The 26,024-nt window shown below is 38.8% G+C and overlaps 1 protein-coding gene across 3 annotated transcripts in view; it reads left to right on the top strand.

The window, feature by feature from the left end:
* Positions 1–26,024, top strand: part of LOC120304996 (collagen alpha-6(VI) chain-like) — a 93,595-nt gene that overhangs the window by 27,412 nt on the left and 40,159 nt on the right. For all 3 annotated transcript variants that reach the window (XM_039336240.1, XM_039336238.1, XM_039336239.1), the window contains 12 exons: positions 6,545–6,894; positions 7,788–7,866; positions 10,353–10,498; positions 10,612–10,704; positions 19,255–19,308; positions 20,128–20,199; positions 21,152–21,178; positions 22,493–22,537; positions 23,035–23,088; positions 23,558–23,620; positions 25,390–25,455; positions 25,883–25,936. In XM_039336240.1, the coding sequence (XP_039192174.1) occupies positions 6,545–6,894; positions 7,788–7,866; positions 10,353–10,498; positions 10,612–10,704; positions 19,255–19,308; positions 20,128–20,199; positions 21,152–21,178; positions 22,493–22,537; positions 23,035–23,088; positions 23,558–23,620; positions 25,390–25,455; positions 25,883–25,936 (1,103 nt within the window). The remainder of the gene's footprint in view (positions 1–6,544; positions 6,895–7,787; positions 7,867–10,352; positions 10,499–10,611; positions 10,705–19,254; positions 19,309–20,127; positions 20,200–21,151; positions 21,179–22,492; positions 22,538–23,034; positions 23,089–23,557; positions 23,621–25,389; positions 25,456–25,882; positions 25,937–26,024) is intronic.

Below are 26,024 nucleotides of genomic sequence, written 5' to 3'. Positions count from 1 at the left end.
CTATCCTACTGTGATGACAAATTTAAAATACAATTAAGAAATTACTGTAGTTATATTATGGATTTCATGAGACTCAATTTTTAATTTAATATATGCTGTTCTATATCTACATGAAACAACCCTGGAGAAATTATTCAGAGATGGAGATAAAAGTATCACTAATATGTAGATGTCCTCGAGCTTTACCTTTTTATATCAAAACCTTATGAGGCAATGAATAATCTTAAATCAGAATTTGAATATAATAATATACTAGATGAAGGTTGATAAGTTGTCATTAAAATCAGATAAGACAGATGTGTTTCACTTGCTTCACTATAGTAATCAGTGTGTTGGGTATGCATATCTGTATGTATATATCACACTTCTTTGGATCCAGTATTATCGCTAGAGGTACAGTTAGTTTTAGTGATACAGAATTTCTTGTATTAGATTGATTCTATAGTTATAGATGAATTATAGCCTTGTCTCTATAGAGATGACTTAATAAGAGTTAAATATTAAATATTGCAGTTAAAACCAGATCAGTTCATTCAGGCTAAAATTAGCATGAAATCTCTAAAACTAGAATGTCAGTGATGGAATATATTTCTGAAGACAGAACCTTTGGAAGTCATTGAGGACCAAGGTACTGATTTATAAAATTCACAAATTCCAATTCTAATCTACTCAGTCATAGCTGTAAGAATAATTTAGTAGATCAGTCTCACCCCAAATATATTTCTGGAAAGCAAAAAATGTTAATCCAAAATCAAAGTCTGACGAATCAAGATAAAGCTCTAAAGTGGTCAGTACTAGAAGACAAAGAATAGGCAGATACACAAAATAAAAGCAATGTTTGCTTCACAGATAACAGTTTTTTCCTATTTATTTATATGGGATTGCAGATAAGCTGCAACTTGATAACTCTGAGATGTAGAATGATGCGATTCTCACACATAACTCTCCTTAGTGTGGCTAGTATTAAGTTATTGCTATTTTTACAATGAGGGAAAAGCATGTAGATAAATATGACAGATGTAAATAAAATTTATAAAAAACAACAGTAATAATAGTTATCTAAGTGAGTTGGGTGGAGTAAAAATTTAATAAACAAATAATAAATAAATCCTAAGAGTAGGAAATTTGGTTGCTTACCACCTGCCTCACCCTTTTGAATATATTTTTTTTAAATATTAAAAATAATTATAAGCCACTTCTGATCAGTCTAAATGGTCTTTATCTATTGATGCTGTGTTTTTCATTTCTTTTTGTAGTATATGGGAACTATTCATTCTTAGCATGTATCTAATGAGAAAATATATTTATGAACTAATCTTTGCATGGAATCCATGATATTAGAAGCAGATGTTGTCTCAATTATCTGCTCTCATCATTCAAATTGACAAACTTGAGCTTCCATAATGGTGTTCTGAGAACTTTAACTTCGCTATCCAGGACAAGATATTTATGGCCCACAAAGAAAGGAAAGGGTGAGGAGTTTTTGAGTGGACCCAAAGAAATTTAGAACTGACAGGCATTCCAGAAAGGGCTGCTTTTTGAAGTTGGAAAGTTTTAAAATTAAGGGTATCTTTTCCTCCTATTTATCTGAACATTATTATATAGGCGGTGTGAGGCATGTTATATATCAGGGCTTTTCAACCAGTGGTATGGGTACCACCTGTGATACATTGGCACTTGGCAGGTGGTACGCGACCATCCTAGAAAAGTGATAGTGGGGGAGGGGAATGAGCTGAACCGGTGGCGGCACCGCACAAGCCTGAGCGAGAGATGGCTGGAGCTGCAGGGCTGTCAGGGCTCAGTGGAAGCGCCAGGATCAGCACTTCTTTGGGGCTGTCAGGGCTCAGTGGAAGCGCCAGGATCAATACTGCTTTCCAGCTGATTGGCGCTTTTTTGGGGTTGTCAGGACTCAGTGAAAGCCCCAGGATCAGCGCCAGGCTCCAGCAGGAGCTCAGTACTGATTCTGGTGCTTCTGCTGAGCCCTGAAGAAGCACCAATCAGCTGGAATGTTGCAACATCTCCAGGGTCTTGTGATTTACATTCAGATGCTTGACAACTGATTCATATTTATGACAGTCACAGTGTCCCAGGGTCATGTGTAGTGACCAAAACCTGCTGCAACCACCCAGCAGACAGGGGGAATAAAAACCAAACACCCCCCCATCCCCCACCCCCACTGCCAATCCTCAACAGATATACCTCACAACAATGAAAACCTCGGACAGAAGGAAGAGCGCCACCTGATGGGCAGGCAGGTGTCTTGCTTGGCTGTGGCTTGGGGGGCACTTTTTTCAGTGCCATTGTAACTTCGAACAGTTACTAAGTGAACTGTTGTAAGTCGAGGACTACCTGTACTTTATCACTTTTTTCCTTTTTTTTTTCTCATCAAGTTTTTGACACCTTGTTGGGCAACTGGTGGTACTCGGATGTTGCCATATCCTAAAAGTGGTACAATGGGTGAAAAGGTTGAAAAGCCCTGTTATATATGATCTATTAGAAGCAACAAGGAATCACCCATGGAATATGTTGGGCAATATCTTTGGAGATTTTATTAGAAATCCAAGAGTCTGGATTACCTGATACCCAAGTTCAAATTGGAATATCATCTGTCCTGATACAGACATCAAAAGGATCATTGTTAAAGATCACAGAAAACTTCTTGGTGGCAGGGCATGAACAAGCCATAGCTAGCACATCAAATGTTTATTTCCAGCCCAAAAGTTCACATCTGGGATTATCCAAATCAAAGAGTTCCCACAAGTAATAAAAACTTGTTCATAGTAAATTGTAAAATGCTATAGCAGCATCTAGTGGCTTGCTTAGAGCCTCTTGGCTCTATCATAAGCTGATCATTTTGTAACCTTGGAAAAAAGGTTCTTTTGTTCCCTTAAATTGTTTTCAGAGCACATAATGGAAAACAGAATATACCTTTTAAAAACATTTATAAGCCTTTGTGCTGGGTTCCGTGACATAATGTTTGTGGTATTTTTTTAAAAAAATGTGCCAAATTTTAAGGAAATTCATACATATGCTTAATTATTCCATAGTAACTATGTTGGGGAGAGACGTGGGGAGGGAGAGTGGGATAAATGATAAAATCAAGGAAAAACGTGGGCTTGCTCTGATCCATGTCATAGTCCAGAATTGCTTGATTGCTGGAAAATCTCATTTTTTTATTGAAAAGTTTTATACAAGTTTTAAACATATCCCCCCCTAAAATAACCCCTTCCCCCTTCCCCTTCACTTCCCAGAGCTGGTTACAGGGTTACAAATAAACAAACAAATTCTAAATAAACTTACAAATAATAAAATTGATAATATACTTTAACTCAAATACAAAAAAGGGAAAAAAATTAACAATATAAGCATTTCCAAATTAAAAACTATAAATAATTCATAATCTGCATAATGCATTTTAAATCCATATCATAACCCATAATTACTCTACATATAATTTATCCATCTTCACCTCGCTGAGGTATATATTTCTTTTAAACAACCATTCGTCCATAATAAACACAAAATTTTCCCTCCGATATAACCTAACCAACAAACTTACGTTCAATAAAATTGGCTCTTTGTTTTTTACCCCTAAGAAAGTCTATTAATACCCTCCTACTTAAAAAGTTTCAACAAACCATTCATCTTCTAAAATTCTCACCAACAGAGATCATTAAAATTTTGAATTCTTTTACACATTTACCCATAATATCTCATAATTATTTTTCACTTTAAATTAAGAATTTATAATATATATACTCCCAAATATTTAAACTTTTCCACTAAATCAACACCTTCTATTATTCTTTTACTTTACATCTATATACTACACAAATCATTCACTGTTCCTTTAAAACATACTAAATACAAATCATTCACTATTCCTTTAAAACATCTTCTATCTCAAAAAACTACTACAAAAGTTCATCATTTCCTTTTCTTTATTCCAGCATCCATTTTCTGCAGTTCTTTTAATTTACGTCTATAGGCTGCACGAGTCATTCTCAGTTCCTTTAAAAAATCTGTCTCAAGAGACTGCTGCAAAAGTTCAGCCAGTTTGTCTCCCACATCCAATAGCATAGCACTTTCAACCTTGGCTGCTCTTCCAACTTTTCTTCTATTATCTCAGGTCGTAAAGATAATGGAGAACCCACCTTCAAAACCGAAATGTAAAAATCTTTCACTTTTGACATTGTATTAAGTCTATAATATATCCCGGCATAATTCAGGACTATTCCAACTGGTACATCCCATCTGAATCGAACCTGGCATTTTTTGAGCTCATCAACCAAAAAAGCAAAATCCTTTCTTTTTCTAAGAATTTTTGAAGGTATTTCTTTTAAAATTATAACATCTTGAGCTGCATTTGAATAATTTTTATAAATTTATAAAAAGCCTGTAAAATTTCATTACGAAGTGATCTCCTAGAAAAATAGATAACCACGTCTCGCAACCCTAGAATTAACCCTAAAAACTTTTTCCGTTTCTCTCAATATTTCTTCAGGCTCAGCCCCCAAAATAAGAGCTATATCTTTTACCACCACTTGTCTCAAATCCTCTTGAATATTTTCCTTCATTCCCCTTATTCTTAAAGCAAATTCCATGTTTTTGTATTGTAACATAGTAACTTCATCCTGTATTATTTTCACATTATTTTCCACTTTGTCAATTCGATCTTCCAGTTTTTCAAAATTTTCCACAACATCATCAATACGCTCATCCAGAAGATCTATGTGACCAACAAACTTTTGAAACGCAAACTCTATGTCCTCTGTCAATTTCATGAATTTATTTTCAATAAAAACCTCCATCTCTTCTTTAATCTGTCATGCCTTTTTTTCCAAGGCATCCTGTAAATCTTTAAGTATACATGCTGGAGACAATGGAGGTGGTGGTGGTAACTTAGACTTAGCTTGCTGAGCTGTCTGCATTACTGGGAAGATCGAGGCTTTAGAAGCAACAGAAGCTCCGAGACGCTTTGAAGCAATTTTATTTTTAAGACCACTTGTAAAAAGTCTGCTAAAATCTTATAAAATCAACAAATACCCCCCCCCAAAAGAAAAAAGGAGAAGGGGAAAAAAGACAAAAGCCCCCTTAAAAGAAAAAAAGAAGATTCTTGCAATTTATACAAATACAAAATCTGTTACATTGTTCCAAGTAGAAGTTCCGGTCCTTTCACTCAATGAATCAACATCTCAGCACCATTTTTCACCACTCTTAATTAAAGGAAGGAGAAGATAAGTTCTTTTCCAGAGTTAAAATCCAAAATAATCCCCATTTTAGTCTCTCCTGGTCAGCTCTGTCTGCTTTAAATTTTACTCACAAGTTCATTTTAAGCGCAGATGTGGAAGCAGCGTCTAGCGTTGCCCTGGAAAAATCAGGGCAAAGGCATCCTGGAATGTGGAGAACACCCCAGACTCCGTGGGAGCTCACCCTCTGACCACCAAAAAAGAAAACTTTGGGGCCTCAGGGAGCTCTACCACTATCTGAGGAAAGCTCACCTCCTCCCCTTTGCCCGGGGAGAGAGGTTCCAAGCCGCGAGACAGCTGTTGCTGTCTCAGCTGGCTTTGACACATCCCAGGGCGGACGGCTGAAGAAAGCCACCATCGCTACGGCCGTCACCACCAGAAGTCACTGGAAAATCTCATTATGCTGATACCTGCAAGATTATTATTGGAGCTAAAATATTCTGCCACTTGTCTACACTACTTTGGAAATTCTTGATTTATTTTTTGCATCATTCCAACTGGGCTAACACCGGTTCTTTTTTTAAAATACTAGCATTAAGATATTTTCAGCAAGTAACAAAAAGGGTTTATTGGAATTTTTTTTTTGTTTGGGTTGTTTACTGTTAGCTTGTTTGAATAGGGATATTGTTTACTTCTTGATTATTGGTTTGATGTTAAACCTGGTGTTAAACTATGCTCATCTGGGTGTTGATTGCTGGTGGGAAAATGCTTTGATATTTTTGTTCTCTCTTTGGTTTGTTGATTGTCTCTTTTGCACAGTATGTAGATGCTGTCTATGTGTCTATTGATGGCCAATTTGTCACAGTGCCAGGCTTCCAGAAATTCTTTAGCATTTTTGGACTTGCCTTGGTCTTGGACGGTCACAGGTTCCCAGTTGAACCCATTGTTATGTCTATCCATATGAATCTTACAAGAGTAGCAGATTGCAACCACAACCACCAACTATTAGTCAGAACTATAATGAAAACTCTTTAATTTCACAACATACGGACACACTTAACCATAGTTTGGTTAATGAAATGTTTGCAGGAAAACAACCAAGCTCAGAGAGCACCAAGGTCCACTCATTTCAACCCTGAGCTACAAATATACTCATAGTAATGATAACAATAGTAACAATAAATCAAGGGTTTCTTTCAAGCCAGATTATATTAATTGAAGATTACCCAGATATTTTGACTACAACATCTATTTTTAATTTTTACTATTTTACTCCTATTCTCAGTCCTGATGGAAAGATTGTAGATGAAGATAATTTTCATAATTGCACATTTTCCTTCCCTTTTTTTTTACAGATTGTGAGATAGATATTTCTATAGGGGTGGATATCTCTGAGCCTGTGAGGTCTCCATCTGCAGCCAGTTTGAAGGAAAAAATACAAGCATTCTTGCCTCAGATCATTCAACAAATGAGTATTGTAAATAACATCAGTTGTACTACAGTAACTCCAGATGACCTCAGGTTCAGGTACCAAGTATACACAGGAAGCAGCCCAACTTTGTTTGACTCAGGTTTTGAAAGTTACAGTGATGAAATCTTTCAGAAATTCTGGGCTGTACAAACAACTGTGGAAACTCATTTGACAGCGGACTTCCTGCAGTCTTTCTGGGACAGATTGATTACTGTGGACTCTGCCAATGTGAAGGTAATAGTTTTGCTGTTGTTTTATGTAGCAGGAATGACCTAAGCACATCTCAACGAATATTGAGTGATTGATTGATTGCTTGCTTTGTTCAGGCATGTCAAATTATCCTCTGAGGAGTAATCAGAAGTTTTTAAAAAATGAATAAAGGAAAGGAAGTTAAAAGTTCATCTAATGTGAAAACAGTGCTGTATTCCAATCCTTGCAAGGCAAACAAATTGGACAGGGGAGGGCAGGGAGTTTTTATCACATCCTTTTAGGTGTCTGCAGAGTGATGAGTGATGCAATTACCATACAATTAACAAAACATTTGGATTGCTAGGCAATAGTCTTGCAGTCATTGTGGCTCATCAAAACTCCACAATGCCCACTAGGATATTCTATCTGAGGGGGCTGTCAAACCTATTTTCCTTTTTTAAAAAAATGAATGTGGCCAATATTTTTATTTCTTGGCAGAATTGGAGGCATATTCATTTGTTTGGAGGATAGGAAGAAAATTGCTAGTAAACAATTACTCTTAACCAAGGTGGAATCAAGAAAACCATGCTTATATATTATAGGTCACAAGGAAAGCATTAAAATATAAGAAAATGGCAGTTATCATACAATAGAAAGAAGAATAAGACTTCTATCTCAGCTACTATGTTTACCATTTTGACCAACTTTCCCAATTGGTCACTCATGGTAACCTGTAGTATGCAAAGATGGCTCTCACTTTTCCTAATTAAAAGTAATGGTCCATTACAAGGCTCTGTCAAATTTAAGAAAATGAAATATTACAGCCAGCTGAAAAATCTATCATACAACTTTTTGATGTGCCCAAAGCCCTAAGCTGGGCTTTCCTGCAAAACCCACCAATGTAATATGCGTCTTCATTTGCTATTTTTCAATCACAGGCTCTTCTCATATTTTCTGATGGACCCGATGATAGGATAGATGTTCTTAAAACTACAGTGGATGGTCTCCGTGGACAAGGTATTCAGATAATAAAAAAGATCTTTGCATTTTACTATTGTACCATAATATTTGGTTATTTGCAGGATAGATTTTAAAGAAAAAAGATGTTTTAATTTTTTGGAGTCTGCCTTGCTTATCCCTTTTTTTTCTTTACTTATAATTAAATTGTAAAGTATTGTCTTTTTATCTTGGAGGTGGTGCATAAATACCAGCAATTTTCATAGTTTCCAGGATGAAGACAGAACTTCCTAGGGTAACTTTATTAGAGGTTGCAAAAAAGCATTTTAAAATCATGTGTTTCTTTGAAATATTAGCTAGAGAAATATAATTCTGTAGCAATGCAAATAATCAAACACACTCTGTCTTAGAAGCTAATTTTTTAGCCAAAAAATTGATGGAGTACACTCCAGTGCTTAACAATAAATACAGGACAATCATTGCTGGAGATGATATTCTGAAACATCGGTGAAAAAAATGTCTAGGTACTTTAAGACATGTTGAAATCTTATGTGTCCTGAAGTCTCGGAACAAAAAGAGGTGGAAAATCAATCAGCTATTTTTACGAAGTATTTAAAGAAAAATCTGTTTCTGAATAACTGTAATGAAAGAAGAGATTCCAACTGTCTTGATTTATCTGTAAAAAATGATATCCTCTAAAAAGAATTCATTTCAAAACACATTGGATATAAAATTGTTATATTTTCCCAGCTGTCTTGAAGGGTTTTTTTAATTTTAGCCAAATGTGCTCAACATGTGTTAAAGAGACAGCTGATTCCAGCAGCTTCCTTGCTTCTCAGAAAACTAAGGTCTGAAAACATTTCAGGGATGAAATTACAACCATGACTTATCTGCAATCATGATTTTATTGTATCGAAGTATTCATCCTTAGGATAGTGACTGAATATATTCAAGTTGCTAAAATTCAGGTACAGCTGGAGCAGAGAATAATAAATTCTCTGAAGCCATTTTGCTCGCTAGAGAATTAAATTAAGAAGATTCTATATAAATTATAAGCCTAATTACATCAATATTATTAATAAACATAAAACTCCATATTAAGAAGAACTTGGAGCTGCTAGGTCTTAGATTCTAGTTCCCAAAATCTTTCTCCACTGGCTGTTCCAATTCATTTTGATAGACAAAGAATTCAAGATCACCTAGAAAGTTTTGCTATCCTAGAGAATTAGTGAACTCATTTGTTTTTACCTCTTTAAGATGAAAGCACATGGCTTGCTTTCATTATTGGAATCAGTTTATTCTAAAAAAAATTGGGGTGTACCCTCTACCTTGCAGTCCTCTTCCCCATTCTATCTTCAAAATATGTTCCATGGCCATACAACCCTTCTTAGTAGATGTTGAAAACATGGTAGTATCTATAATTAATTTTTTTATATATAAGTGTCATGGAGACTCTCAGTCATCCAGGTCATGATGATGACAACCATAAGTTTTTTATACTGCTTTCTATAAGGTCACAACCCATCGCGGTTGGCAGTATGAAAATATTTAAAAGCAGTGAAAAATACAAGGTAAAACTCTGTGCAAAGCGTATTTTTTAAAAATGTAGAGTGAAAGGGGGAAATAAGACCCCTTGCCCCAAACCAAAGGTAAGATGAATGAGCTGTTGCTATACTCTTCCTTTCCTCCAGGCAAGCATTTCCATCAGCATGCTTGGAGCATAATGTTAGCTGGACTCATATTATTCATGCAAGTGGGATTCAACCTTTGAGCAAAACCAAACATGGATGTGAATATGCCAAGTACTTCTTACATGGAAAGAAAGCAAAAGAAAAATATATAAAATCCTTCAAGAGGGAATTGGATTTCTTCTTCTTCTGGGGAATAATGAATGTTACCTATATTTCATTCTGACTATGAGTCATCCAAATATTACGATCGAAAATTCAATTTTTTCCTATAAAAATTGTAACAAGATAACTTTCTATCCCTAGTGTGAACATGCAGCTAAATTAAATTATTGTACCTCAGTAACCAGGGAAATGTGTCTCTCTGTGTTATTGTTTTTAATGTTTGTATATTGGGTTTTACTGTTTGTAAGCCCCCCAGAGTCATTGAGGTGGCCATATAAATTCTCATAAACAAACTAGGATTCACACACCAACAGCTCTTGGTTTTAAAATAGAGGAACAGCAGTGATTTATTTTGTACAATAACTTGTTCCTGATCTAAGCAGAACCTGCTTTTTACCAGCTTACCTAAAAGGAGGGAAAAAAAGGAGAACTGTTTATGAACATGCTGCTTGTCCTTATTTTGCTTTAGTTTGCTTATTATTTACATACAAATACATTCATTTCATAATATAAAAGTCTTTAGCATAACTGAGCCTTTAAGCATCCAGGAAATTTTGTTTTGAGTGTTTTATGAATAACACAGATATCTCCTTTGTCTCTTCTCCCCAGACTTGAAAAAAAAAGGTAAATCTAATTTAAATATCCACATGTCTAATTTAGAAAATCAAACAGCAACCTTCCTTTATTTTTCAGGACTAAATGCATTCTGGATTGTTGCATTAAAACATTTTCCAGAATATCATATGTTGCAAGAACTTGAGTTCGGTAGAGGATTTAGTTATCGGGAGCCTTTATATTTTGGAAACCCTGAATTACCAAGCATGTTGAGAAGAACCATTGTAAGTTTTTTCACAGCAAAATGAAAAATAAAAGGAGAGCCAGGTCAGTTTTTAATTAATGAACACTGTTAAAATTTTGTAACAATGACCGGTTTGTATTTATTGTTTTGAAGGACACTATTATAGAACGAGAATGCTGTAAAGTTTGCTGCAAATGTTTCGGGGAAGATGGAATTCAAGGGATTGCTGGATATCCTGGAAATAAGGTAAGATTTGAATAGTTAATGCTTACGTAGTACAAGATGGAATGATAATGTGCTTTTAAATTTGAAATCATCATTTGGATATTGCTAATTTATTGCTTGATATAGATAGTCCTTGCTTAATGATCATTTGTTTAGCAGTTGTTCCAAGTTACTTCAGTGCTAAAATAGTGACTTACTACTAGTCCCCACACCTACAACCATATGGCAACCATCATACATTTATGAGAATCGTAGTGTCCCACAATCATGCTATCCTCTTTGCAATTTTCCCAACTAGTTTCCAACAGGGAAATTTATTACTTCTAACAAGCAAATTCAAATGGGAAGTCAGCAGGAGATCACAAGTTGGGGTCACATGATATCTCACTTAATGACTGTTGTGTCTTGAGCCTGCAAAGGCAGGCTCGGGACGTTGCAACAGTCCCGGGCAGTTGCAAGCTGCCCAGGACCAGACTGGCTGGCGCCGGCACTTGCACAAATGTGTGAAGTGCGAAGCACGCCAAATGTTGCTGGTTGGTCTGGGGATTGCCTTTAAGAGAAGCAGAGAGGCTTGTGTGCCTCGGCGTTGTAACGGGGCTACTGAACAACAATAAAGAGGCTCCTGAAACTACCAAAGGCTTCGTGACGTTATTGCCATTCGCTGAGGACTCAACACTGGCGATGAAGGTGGGATGCCTTACAATTTACTCAAACAATTGTAAGCTTACCCTGGAGTCCTGAAGCAGCAGGAAACGGCATTAAACTCAGCAACTGCCTGCCAATACAGCAAGCGTTGGAGGTAAGCTGGCTGATAGACCCTTCCTGTACTACTGGAAAATGGTAAAGATAGGAAGACTTTCCGAGTTCGATGTTACGCATCCGGAAAGATCGGAGTCTTATGTGGCCAGAATAAAGAATTATCTCAAGGTAAATCAAGTGAGAGAAGATGGCTTAAAGGCCGCCACCCTGCTGTGTGTTTGGGGTCAAGATGCATTTGAGATCGCTGAAAATCTAGCAGCACCTGCACCTCTTGAATCTGTTACCTACACAGATTTAAAGAAATTGCTAAAGGAACATTTCCAGCCCAAGTTGTCTGTCATTGCTTGGCGCCATACTTTTGAACAGAGGGATCAACGGGCTGGTGAATCAGCTAAAGAGTACATTGTTGCATTGAGAAGAGCAGCTAAGCCTTGTGAGTTTAAAGACTTAGAAGAAAGGCTGAGAGACAGATTTGTATGTGGACTGAGACACAGAGACTTGCAACAGAGACTTTTGCCAAGGAAGACTTATCATTCCAAGATGCCTTGAGAGAGGTTACTGCAGAAGAGGCAGCAGGTGAGGCAATCAAGAATATGAGGCCTATCAGAAGTACTCCAGAAGCTGTGTCCGTGCACCAGGAGGGAGTCCAAGGGAGCTCAGAAGAGGATCCTGATGAAGAAGTAGACCGTCTCTACCCAACAAAGGAAGGCAAAGAAAAATCTTCAGCTGTCCCCAAGTGCTTCGGGTGTGGAGATCGCCACAAGAGGACCGACTGCAGGTTTCACTCTGCTATCTGTAGAGCATGTGGAAAGCAAGGCCACATTGCAGCTGTGTGTCTGGGCCATCAGAAGGTACAACCCCGAGAAGAATTGCACCTGAAAGGTACCAGTGTCCCCAGCCAAAACAGGGTGGGTTTCTGTGCTTCACGAAGAAGCATTTATAGGACAGGCACTCACAAGCCTGTCAAGAAGAAACTGTCACTTAAGGTGAAGTTACAAGGAGTTCCATTGGTCATGGAACTGGATACGGGGTCTGCACTTTCAATCATTTCCATACACACATTCAGAAAGATTTGTTCTGGTAGTGGATTTCAGGCCAAGCTTAGGCCTTCTGATATAGTGTTAACAGACTTTCAAAACTCCAGAGTGTGTGTTTATTTTTATTTATTTATTTATTTATTTATGAGACTTATATACCGCTTTAAGTGCAAGCACTCTCTAAGCGGTGTACACCAGTAAGCAATGTATATATATATATTTACATTGCCCCCAACAATCTGGGTCCTCATTTTACCTACCTCGGAAGGATGGAAGGCTGAGTCAACCTTGAGCCGGTGAGCAGTCAGCTAAAGTGGCCTGCAGTACTGCACTCTAACTGCTGCACCACCTCGGCTCTTGTTAAGGGGGAGGCCACCCTTAACGTACAGTATAAGGATTTTGAAGGTCCGTTAGATGTATTGATAGTGGGGGGGGGAGCGTACGAGTCTCATAGGACTCGATTGGTTTGAGGCCTTGGGAATACATGTTACAGGGCTCAATAGCTTGCAAACAGTAGATCTACAGGAAGTCTGCAAAGAATTTGCAGATGTTTTCAGCCCACAGCTGGGCACATACAAAGGGCCCCCTGTGTCCTTAAAACTAGACCCCACTGTCACTCCTATCAGAGTAAAGGCAAGAAGGGTTCCTTTTGCTTTAAAAGGGAAAATTGATGCTGAATTGGACAAATTGATTCAGCAAGGAGTCTTAGAACCTGTTGATTCCAGTCCTTGGGAGACCCCCATAGTCACGCCTCTTAAGGCTAATGGGGACATTCACATCTGTGCAGATTACAAATGCACTCTAAATAAGGCATTGCAACAACATGCCTATCCTGTACCTGTAGTCAGTCATATTCTGGCCTCCCTCAAGGGGGGCGTGTTTTTGCAAAGCTTGACCTAGCTCAGGCTTATCAACAGTTGCCTGTTGATGAAGCTGTGCTGTAGCACAAACCATTGTAACACACAGGGGGGGCATTCAAAGTAAAAAGGCTACAGTTTGGAGTAAATGTGGCTCCTGGAATTTTCCAAAGCATAATGGAAAATACACTGAGAGGTATACCAGGGGTTTGCCCCTATTTTGATGATGTCTTAATTGCTGGAGATTCCACTCAAAATTTAGCTGAGAGATTGAGGGCTGTTCTGCTGCGGTTCCGGAAAACGGGCCTCAAACTCAAGAAGGACAAATGTAAAATTGGGGTGCCTTCTACAGATTTTCTGGGATTCAAAATTGATGCCAATGGGATTCATCCTGCTGAGTCCAAATTGAAGGCTATCATGCATGCTCCTAGGCCTAAGTCCAAGGCTGAACTACAAGCTTTTCTGGGCCTTTTGAATTTCTATAATTCATTCATTCCTAACAAGGCTAATGTAGCTGAACCACTTCATAGGCTTCTGGACAAACAGGCAGTGTGGCAGTGGTCACAAACACATGAAGCAAGCTTCAATGAGGTTAAGGCCTTACATCTAACAATGTGCTTGCTCATTTTAATGAAACTCTTCCTGTGTGCATCGCTTGTGATGCTTCTCCTTATGGGGTGGGAGCAGTACTCAGCCACCTTAGGCCGGATGGAACTCAGGTTCCTGTTGTATATTACTCCAGAACCTTGTCTTCTGCTGAGCGAAACTACGCCCAGATAGACAGGGAGGCTTTAGCTGTTGTTGCTGGAATTAAAAAATTCCATGATTTTTTGTATGGCAGACATTTCACGGTCTTTACTGACCATAAGCCTTTGTTGGGGCTGTTTACCACAAACAAACAAACTCCCCATATCATCTCCCCCAGAATGATGCGATGGTCAATCTTTCTGTCAGCCTATGATTTTTCTCTAATTCACAAACCTGGGAAAGAAATGGGCCATGCTGATGGCCTCAGTAGATTACCCCTGCAAGTAGTAGAGGCTGATCCTGCCCCTGCCATCAACATCCTTTCAATTCAGGCATTGCCTGAGTCACCGTTAAATGCCAGGGATGTGGCTGCTGAATCTGCCACAGATCTCACACTCTCCCGTGTCTTATCTTGGGTTTTGTCTGGATGGCCAGAGAGTTGTCCTGGCGCTGAGTTTCAGAGTTTCTGGCTTAAGAGGAACGAGTTATCCACTTTCCAGGGTTGTCTGCTGTGGGGCAGCAGAGTTGTCATTCCTACCTCAATGAGGTCTAGGGTCTTAGGTTCCCTTCACGAGGGTCATCTGGCATTGTACGCATGAAGGCGCTTGCGCGCAGCCATTTGTGGTGGCCTGGGTTAGATAAGGAAATTGAAGCTAAGGTGCACGCATGCCACCTTTGTCAGCGCTCACGCCCAGAAATGCCTCAGGCTCCTGTGCATAGATGGGAGGAAATACAGTCTCCAGGGTCTAGGGTGCACATCGATTACGCTGGGCCCTTTCAGGGTCAATTCTTCTTGGTCCTGGATGATAGCCATTCAAAATGGCTTGAGGTTGTACCTGTCTCTTTCACCACCACTGCAAAGACTATTCAAGTACTGAGGGGGATTTTTGCTGCACATGGGCTTCCGGATGTTTTGGTGTCTGACAATGGCCCTCAATTCACTTCTTCCGAATTCCAAGCTTTCTTACAGGCCAACATGATTCGTCATGCCACCTCTGCACCATTCCACCCTTCCACCAACAGTATGGCTGAACAGATGGTCCGCATCACCAAGGATGCTTTAAGGAGACTGACATATGGGGACTGGCATCACAAGTTGGCAGACTTTCTATTTGCTTACCGCACCACACCTTCAACTTCTACTGAGAGAAGTCCGGCTGAACTTCGCTGGGGGCACAAACTGACTACTAAGCTTGACCAGTTGCATCCGGACAGACTGCCTTCTAAGTTTACACAACCCAGGGCACCAAGGCAATTGCTAGTGGGTGCCCCAGTATGGACCCGTAATTACGGGCCAGGTCACTTGTGGGTCCCTGCTATAGTATGCAAGGTTACAGGTCCCTTGTCTTATGAAGTTTCCCTGGATGACGGTCGTATCCTGCGACGGCATATCGACCAGCTGCGTACGAGAATGGACTCACCCTCAGAGACTCCTGGGTCTTTTCCAGGGGGGGAGGGGGACCTCTATGGGCAAATGGAAGGATGTGGGCAGCAGTCAGACACCAACAGAGAGGCCACTGATGGCCTATTTCAAGATTCCGCGAGTGCTCCGAACAGGAATTCATGGGAACCAGCTAGAACACAGGCACCAGTGCCTACTCCAGCCAGGGAGTCACCCCGGGGGCATAATCATTACACATCAGCACCATTTAGCACTCCAGTCAGGGAGAATACCCGGGACCATCCTAATAACTCACACATTGCAAGAGAGCTGGCACACAATTCTTCGAGTTGGCCCAACACTGCCACTGTTCCCAGGAAGGGGCATTCACATAGGGAGGTGGTCGGAGGGCCGAATCCCAATTCGGACACCTCTGGCATAACAGAGGGGGCAACTGAGTTTTGGGACAATACTGAGATCCCAGACAGCCCTGCTATGGAACTGGGGAGTGGAGGAAGGCAGCCTCATGATAGGTCTAAGGTAGACCTGGGAGGTTCTACAGAGTCGCCCAACAGTGGCAGCCTTCTAGAAGGGCAGAGAGCTTGCAACTAGGCAGGTCAACCAGGTTATGGAGAGAAAAAGTCCTGGCCTGACAAGCCCGGTGGGCAAGCAAGCAGGCCAGGCAACGGGGCACAGTCCATGGGGACCACCAGGGTCAAAGAAAGGGGGCGAACACATAGCACCCCCCCAGACAAGATGTGCTTGGAGGTTCTCTGGGAATTCGGAGATCACAGAGAGCTAAAAGATCTCCTAAATATCTTGAAGATTTTGTAATTCTGCTGGCAAAGCAGAAACAGTAAGAGTGTATTCCTGTGAAAGGTTGGAAATAAGGAACACTGGGAAATGAAGCCCAAAAGTACAGTTTGGTATCAAGGAGCTAGTGTGGCTCCCACGCTCGTATTGAGGTCGCATGTAACTATTCATGTAGTTGTAGTTTTAGCTGGGGGGGAAGGGGTGTTGTGTCCTGAGCCTGCAAAGGCAGGCTCGGGACGTTGCAACAGTCCCGGGCAGTTGCAAGCTGCCCGGGACCAGACTGGCTGTCGCCGGCACTCATGCGCATGCATGAAGTGCGAAGCGCGCCAAATGTTGCCGTTTGGCCCGGGATTGCCTTTAAGAGAAGCAGAGAGGCTTGTGTGCCTCGGCGTTGTAACGGGGCTACTGAACAACAATAAAGAGGCTCCTGAAACTACCAAAGGCTTCATGACGTTATTGCCATTCGCTGAGGACTCAACAATGACCATGAATGATTTGCTTAACAACTGCAGCAAAAATTATAAAATTGTGTGTGATGTCTCATGTAATGATTGTACCAGGTAATGATGAATTTTCTGATCCCTCATGTTTTTAGCTTTCCTCCCTTTCCGCTAATAAAGAACATAAGAGAAACTAAGATTGCATGATCTATAGCAGGAGTAGAGAACAACGGCCCCTTTATGAATTATGGACTTCAATTCCCAGAATTCCCATGGGTAGATGATCTTCTACCCATGCTCTACTAGACTCAGATTTTCTTCAAAGCATTCTTTGTAGCCATATTACTTATTATTCTGGGAATAATAGTTCAGGAGATATCAAGGGCAATCTGACTGGAGAAGTTTATCTTACCATACTCTTAATGCTCAGGACTTCAAATGCTAGAGCAGCGGTTCTCAACCTATGGGTCGCGACCCCATTTGGGGTCGATCGACCATTTTTCGGGGGTCGCCAAAGAAGGCGATCCGCCATTTTCTCCCCTCAGGGGGCGGTGCTGCGCATGCGTGCCACGCATGGGGGCACCCCCGCACATGTGTGCCACGCAGGGGGGCACCACGCATGCACGCCGCGCATGGGGGTGCCGCCACGCATGCGCACTGCGCATGCGCGGAACGTTTGTGTGACAGGGTCGCCGTCACACAAACGTTGAGAACTACTGTGCTAGAGTGAATAGCAAATCTGGATGAATCAGGTATGAGTTTTGAAAAACATTGTGAATCATTCTGAATCAATGTGATCTGGGGGAAGAAATATTCTGAGAGAGTATAAGGTCAGAGATTGGAAATGAGATAAATAATTAGTCCACTCAGAGGCCTAAGATTGAATGAAAATGGGGACTACTGTATATGCTTAGGAAAGGATCTGTATATTTCAAATGTCTCACTTAGTTTGGCCATGTCATGTGGGGGAATTCACTGGAGAAAACAATTACAATTGTATGTAAGTAGTAAAATGAAACCAGCCTGCCAAAAAACACCATTAGCTGGACACCATCAAAGCTGACAGAGCATAGAACAATTCAAAGATGTAGTACAAGATCAGAAGATGTGGAGAGACTTGGCCCATAGGATCACCAAGAATTGCACATGATTAATGGATGACATCATCTCCACTACCACCACCACCACCATCATCATGATTCAAATGGAAGGATTTAATACAACTGATTTAATATTTTACGTTGAAAGAATGAGAGAATTAGTGAAGGGTGTATAATTATGAGGAATATTGGATGTAGGAGAAACAAATGTGGATATTGTCAAGAGTGAATCTTTGGGTGAAATGAACACAGAAAAAAGTAGAAAGACAGGAAAAGAATTATATAACATTGAAGAGGAAAATGTAGATCAAGTCATCAGTGACTAGCAAAGTCACTTAAACAGAATAAAAACAATATCACGACAGGGTTGCAAAAATGTTCATTGAAATTAATGTAGAAAATTAGTCTTTGCTATATGCAAGAATCACTATGTCCTATCCCCCCCAAAATTGCAAAATGAAATGAAAATTCAAATAGGCACACACAATATATCAGAATTAGTAATATAGTATATTATATTACTTATAGAAATGACCCCCTTGGTTCACTGATATGATGATATCAGGAGACAATTTAATTGATTAAAAAACCTGAAGAAAATAACAGAATATTGTAATTTACAAATAAAGATTGAAAGATGATGCAAGAAAAAGTAGATTGTCATGATGGGTATAATTAGAGGTCTTGGTGCAGTGTTAAATGATTCACAAAATATTTTGCACTTTTAATTTTTTTTTACTTCTCTTTGCATCATTAATTTTGTAAAAGATTGCCCTATTGGGACAATAGACATGTTATGATGTCTTCTTGAATCCTTGGGTAGGAACAATTGATTTGGATATATTTAGATATTTGGATGGATAAAATAAATAAGAATCACAAATATCTTTTAATGGTATCTCTTTGACACTAGTTTGTATATGAACACTAAGCCATGTAACAGTTTATTTGCTTTTGGCATAACATATTGTTCAAATGTGGCCCTATGTGCTTTGAATCCTGACTGTTCTTTAGCCTCACCATTAGAAAATATTTGGATTGAACTGTGGAATCCCTAATGCTCTCTTATTTTCTTGCAGACATTTCATTACTCAACTGGTAACATTATCAGTGCTATCTAATTGAGTAATGAAAGGGAATGAGGTTTGCTCTTTGTTTATATAAAATGGCTCTACTTCCTTCTAGCACAGATGATGTTATCTAGTTGGGTGATGAAATGTCTGAAAGAATGTTCTTTAGTCTTGCTGAGTTTGGTCAATAGACTTTAATTAAGGAATTATTATACATTTCAAAATAAGAACATACAGTTTGGGTATAATAATTTACTGATAGCAAAGTATCCTGTTTGCTGAAGTGCAGAAGAAAGAGCTCTGCTATCAATAAGATGCAACACTATACTGAATTAAGTTTGACTTTGTCCTTCTTGTTATCTTTCAGGGAAAGACAGGCTTTGTTGGCTATTCAGGCCATCCTGGTGAAGAAGGAGGAATTGTAAGTAACACACCAAGCAGTCTTATTCAAAGAATACATTGTGGTCACTTAAGATAAGACCACCTGGAGTTATCCCTAGCAATCTACATTAACTCCTATTTCTGTAACATTCTAAGAGAGAGAGAGAGAGAGAGAGAGAGAGAGAGAGAGGGAGGGAGGGAGGGAGGGAGGGAGGGAGGGAGGGAGAGAGGGAGGGAGGGAGGCGCAGAGGCACATAGACAGACAAATAGTTCTATGACAGGCATTTATAAGATGGAATGTGTCAGTCATATGGAAGAGGGTTTAAATAATACAGCAGATCTTACTCAATGCCTTAGTTGTAGATTACTTATGATCACTGATCAAACAAAGCTTATTATAAGGAGAATATAATATAAAACTTAGGTGATGGAGAAGAAGATGAAATGCTAGCAATCTGTACATCTGAACTATACCTCTGAAAAAGATTGCTTCATTTCTTCATTCATCAGGATGTGTGTTCATTCAGGTGTCTGTATGTGCTTCTTAACAAGCATGTGCAGTAAGCTCAAATTTGAAGAACAGGTTCACAATCTAAATATATCTATAGTATTAAAGAATTAGTTTTTGGTATGTCTATTTCATAAGTTAATCTTACATTATTTAGTTATTATTGTTAGGTCTGATTCAGCAAAGTCTGCATTTCACAGCATGTAGTCAGGAGACAACTCAGCAATTTTCAGAAATTCTAATTAGAGACATTAACCATATATCCTTCAAAGAGAAGGCAAATGTATCCAAGGCATTGGGCATATTCAAAGGATAGGTTTTCCAATTTTTCACTTTTTTATTTTGCTTTAGGGAAATCGTGGTCTGATGGGTTCTAATGGAACGCAAGGAGAAGTTGGATGCTCTGGGGCTAGAGGTCCCAAGGCAAGTCTTGAAACCATTTTCCAAGAGGATCACCTTAGGTGTTCTTGTGACATTACACTTCATATTATTTCATTTCTTACCATCTTGGTGTGGTTCCAATGTGTGCTCGTTTCATTTTGAAAAATGATTTCATAGTTCTCTTCCACTTCAAGAAATGAGAATGCACGGGTGTCTGTAAATCCAGATGGTGGCCACAATGATGTGTTTGACACTCTGCTTATGTGATGTACATAAAAAAAAGAAAAGAAAAAGTGGAGGTTGAATTGCATTGTTGTGGCTGCCTTCAAAACAATTTGACCGCACCCTATGTACTCCCATGTTATAATGTGTGCATTTTTATCCAGTAAATTATATTTGTATTTACCAAAAGGAAGATGTCCCTGAGAAGATGAGAAAAATAATCTCCTCTCAAAAAAGGAAAATTGAACACCAGCAGTAGCAGCAACAACAAACAGAATATAACAAGATACAAAGTTTGCACGTAGCTCAACTGTTCTAATTTGCCAGCTAGAGTTGCTGGCTCCTATCAAAACAAGAGTTGGAGATTTTTTTTTTCACCCAACAAATATGCTTGTTCACAGGACTTTGAACACAATGAATGGGGGAGGGCAAAGCACTTTTGCACATAAGAACATCAGATTAAAAGTCAGTAGGAATCTTATGAGTGGTAAGAAATGCATTGCTTTCTGTGCTTCTCTGAATAATAAAAAACGAGAAAGAAGCTGCTGAGTTCCTAATGGTGAGGTGAACAATTGCTGGGAATGAGCATTTGAAGTATCACTATACTATAAGGCAGTATAGAAAAAAAATTTGCTAATCCCATTACCTGAATGCTAATTTGAATTTCTGATTATCTAGTATTTCTTGTTCAGAAAAATACTCTATATTTGGAAATTTGTTTCAGGACTTCTGAATTTCTTCTGTGTAACACCCAGTTTCTTCTATGTTTCAGGGAGTAAGAGGATATAGTGGAAAAAAGGTAGGCAAATTTTTAAAATAGAGAAATAAAACGCTTTCTTCAAAAGATACGACTGGAAGATTTATTTTGATTATTATTACTATCTTGTAGTTGGTAGGTATGGATTTTTGCAGACTAAGGCACTGTATAAGGGCACCTCCACAGCTTCACTATTTTTATCTCATCATCTTTCAAAATCAGTCTAAAGATGGCTTGTCATTCTTTTCACTTCTGCTGTATGGGGTGTGGTGGCCTAGCAGTTAAGATGTTGGGCTTATCACTAGAAGGTTAGCAGTTTGAGACCCAAGTATCATGTGATGGGATGAGCTCCTGTTCTTTCCCACCTCCTGCCTATCTAGCAGTTTAAAAGCATGCAAATGCAAACAAATAAAGGTATCACTTGGGTGGAAAGGTAACAGCGTTCCTTGCACCTTGGCATATACAGTAGACATGTCGGCCGAAGACAATGCTGGCTCCCTTGACTAAGAAACATCTCCTAGAGTTGAATAGGACTGGATAGGGGAAAGCTTTATCTTTTTTTTCCACTTCTGCTGACCTTGCAATGCTGAGAACAAGGAACAAACAAAATTACACTTCCACCTCACGTCCTGAGAAACAAAATGTCTTTACCTCTTGCTGCATGTGAGTGGGGGAAAAAAGGTACTTGATTATAACATCTCTTTCTCTTTCATGTCTTTCATATTATATGTCATATGAAATTGTTCATATGAGTGGGAGTTACAGAATCATCCAGCTACATTACTCTTGAAAGACTAGTCTAGGAGAAAATGGGAGAGCAAAGCTTTCAAATACAGTGATGAAGTCATGGGACCATGAAAGTCCAGTCATGCTCTCAAAGTGGCCCAGAATTATTAGGTGAAAGTGACTTAATTTGAGTAGGGGTTTTATTTTTTTCTTTATCAGTATATTATTATTTATGGTTTGTCACATAATCAGCCAGATATTCAGACTGGATTTGGCATTTTTGCTTGTCTATCAAGTCCTTCCCAAGGATCTGGGATAAGCAGATATTGATGTTTGATGATGCTATGCATACTGTTCCAAGTAAAGCTCCATTTTGCAACTGACTGATAATGAATTTGTCAATACTGATGGTTATTATTATTATTATACCATTATTATTATTATACCTCATCAGAACTATTTGGTTGTATCTAACGTTATGTATATGTCAGTGCTGGTTTATCAGGCCTTTGAGGATACATAAGCTATATTCAGAGGACGGGAGATAAAAAAATGTGTCATGTATGGAAGGCTTCTTATTTGATGCTGCAAAAATAACAAAGAATTTCATACTTATATTTCCTCCAACAGGGTGAAGCTGGTAATCCCGGGATTGATGGTATTTATGGACAGGAGGTATTTATTCAATATATTTTTATCCTCCATATACATACGTACATACATGCTTACATATATGTTTTATAAATAACTCAAGGAAGTGAACACACATAGTATTCCTTTCTTCTCCTATTTTCCCCATAAAAACAACCTTGTGACATGGGTTGGATTGTGAGAATGTTACTGACCCAAAGTCACCCTAGTGGCTTTCATACTTAAAACAGGATTAGAACTCAGTTTCTTGGTTTCTAGGCCAGCACATTTTGATGAGCCCATTTTTATGTAGATGATTTAAAGATGCATATAGCTTCTGAATAAATGCAGAATTGAATTAAGTCACAAAATGGATCATCTGTTTAAATGTTACAATCTAATGAATACTTCGTAAAAGGATTAGACTCACAAAAGCTTTCCAGGTGTCTTCTGAAAGATTGGAGATAATCTCTAATCTAGATCTTTAAGAAACAGGTTTCATAAGGTTATTGAATTATTGTCCTTTTTCTTTTGGGGTCTAGGGAGAACAAGGAGTTCCTGGATCACATGGACAAAAGGGCCACTCAGGACGAAGGGTAAACTAAATTCTATGTTGAATGCATTTATGAGCAGGGGGCACTATAATCTCTTGCAGCTTTCCCTAATTTGTCACTTCCCAGATCTCTTGAGATCACAACTCCCAGAATTTATTGCTGGTGATTCTCCTATATACAGTGTCAATGTACCTGAAAGAGGGGAAAACTGCTATATAGTATTGTCAGCAAGCTTCAAACTTTTTGCAGTCCTGTGAATTAATGATTATATGATAAATAAATGCATTATCTACACAGAGAGACTGATTAATGCCAATTGATCTACCTCAAGGGGCATCAGACACAAATGCTGCAACCCAGCTTAGAGTTAAATGACTTTAAATCACTTCCTTTCCACTTTACTGTTATGAACATGATTACAGACCTAGATGGTGAGCACCAAACAATGACTGGGATGATATAGGCAGGTCAACACTAAGTGAACTCTTCTTTCTTCTCTTCATGGTTAAAGGGTAGAGAAGGCCCTAGAGGAGAACCTGGTGAGCCTGGACAGCCTGGAGCAAGAGGAGACAGTGTAAGTTAAGAACAGTTATTGTTTTAGTTTTAAAAATCAAATTGAATGAAATGACAATAATTAGAAATAACAATTTTAGAATTATTTTTTGCATGAGAGAGAGAGCGCTATAATAATAGGATGTGGCTATTTGGGCTACAAAGTTAAGCACTATTGGACCTCATTAGTGCTTGAACAGGAGAGTACTAGGGAATACCAAAAATGCAACTTTGGCTGGGGAGTTGGGGAAAAAACCCACGGCAAACCCATGTCCTTATTGCTGCTGATATTATTACACAGATATTTGTGATATAACTGGTTTTTCTTAATTTGATATTTCTTCCTTTCTGGAACTGCACTCTTTTCAGTCTTTTCTTGAAGTAGCTGGAAGAGGCACCACCATGTTTTGCACATGTCTGGAGTCCTCTTCCAGTTGCTGACTCTTAAAGAAAGCTGCAGAGAAGGTACCAAAGCAAGCATTTAAGAGCAATGGGGTCATTTGTCTTGGTTACCTAAATCATCTCATTGCAACTTCAAAAGCTCCTTCCTTCCTTCCTTCCTTCCTTCCTTCCTTCCTTCCTTCCTTCCTTCCTTCCTTCCTTCCTTCCTTCCTTCCTTTCCTTTTCTTTCTTTCTTTCTTTTGCATAATTGAATGCTTTTGTCAGGAAAGCTATGATATTATCCGTATAATACAAAGTTTGGCACAGACTTACTGTATTGTTCTGTTCCATGCTTACATGAAAACTTTTGTAACTGCTTTGTAAAATTGATTTTGGTGCCAAAAAGTTCTTTGGAAGGTTTTTTGTTTTTTCTTTAAGTAGGAAGTTTCTGTAAGTTGGAACTGATCATAATTGAAAAACTGGAAATAGCATTGAAGGAAGTTTTATATAACTTGTGGCAGATTGCTCATCTAGGTTACTATCTATTCTAATTTACACTGGGCAGCCCTGAAAGTGTTCTAAATTTTTCAGTTCTAATCTAATTTAATGCTGAAGAACCACAAACCATATAGCAATAAATACAAATAAGGAATACAAGAGGCCTTGAAACTTCCCAGCAACAGTTATCAATTGCTTAACAAATTGAACTAATGTTGCAGTGTTTCAGCTCAAGTTCTGCCCCTTCTATACATGCATTATGACATTGCACACATCAATAAAAGGAGAGGAGTTTACGATGTGTCACTGTTTTCATAACCTGGTAAAAGGTTCCTTTGTGGTTCATGCAAAGAGCTGAACATAGAATCAGAGTCAAGGTACAAACCAGGAATAAGGACTTGTCAAGCCTCATAGGATCAATAGAAATGCCAAAGTGTACATAAAAACTTTGAAAACCTCTTGATTCAACCAAGATTCAAGTTCAAAAGAATACTCTATGTAGACTTTCTATTCAGGAGGAGCTAATGCATGTCATTTCTTGTATATACATATATAAATACATGCAATTTGGCAGAGATATACTATAAGAAATAATGTCTCCCAGTCCATTGTTGGAAACACAAGAAATTACTTGGTTCAATAATTCAGAATGTTGCTGTGTTTTTTTTTAAAGGGTAGGGGAATAGAAATCGTTTTACATGAAGGTATTTATGCCTTCAGTCATGAATCTAGCTATTCAGATTATATTGCAAGATTTCTTTGCCGACCACAGTGATTTTCTCTGTTGCTTTTGACTGAAAGCCTATTTTATACTAAGATAAATGTAGCTTCTATCACACTGACTCATTTTTTTCAGCTGCAGAAAAAGCAGAAGTCTGTGAAGCTACTTAAGAGCTTGTTTGTTCTTTTCAGGGGTTTCTTGGATCTGACAACAATGAACTTGGTCCTCCGGGTAAAAAAGGAAATATGGGGCAGCAGGTATCCAATCATCTAAAAATCATTAAGAGCATGCATAGCTATTTCTAAACATAATGTTGCATCTTAACTAGGGCCCGATTGTTGGAGGCGCACTATGTTTCATTGTTTCCTCTGGATTTTGGCAGGTTTCCAGAATTAGTTGAAGCCAAACTGAATCAAGATACCATTGGCAGCATGAACTGAATTTGCAAGTGTCTGTTACTTGACTTTTTCAGACTGAATCAGATTTATACATGCATGTGATGTGTTTATGCAGCAAATATGTTTGCAAGTCACACATACATACACTCACCGTTTTAATGAGGAAGCTTAGAAAGTCAGGCCATATTGTGAACACTTGCTTCAATCACAGGTCATAATTCATCACCAATATATTATGGAACCTAAAACACAAATGTATTTTAAATAATCTTGCTGTCCTTTGCAGGGAGAACCAGGGGATGATGGAGAGCCAGGAGAAGCAGGCGAGAGTGGTGCTAATGTAAGACTACTTATATGCAAAGAAAATAAATAGTCACAACAAACACTAGAGCTTTGGTTAAGGAAACAATCTCGTCCCTTTCTCAAAT

The sequence above is a fragment of the Crotalus tigris genome, unplaced genomic scaffold (genome assembly GCF_016545835.1).
Source record: "Crotalus tigris isolate CLP2741 ecotype Arizona unplaced genomic scaffold, ASM1654583v1 scf7180000017666.27876245, whole genome shotgun sequence".
NCBI classification, from domain to species: Eukaryota; Metazoa; Chordata; class Lepidosauria; order Squamata; family Viperidae; genus Crotalus; species Crotalus tigris.
This window is presented reverse-complemented; position numbering and strand designations above follow the sequence as displayed.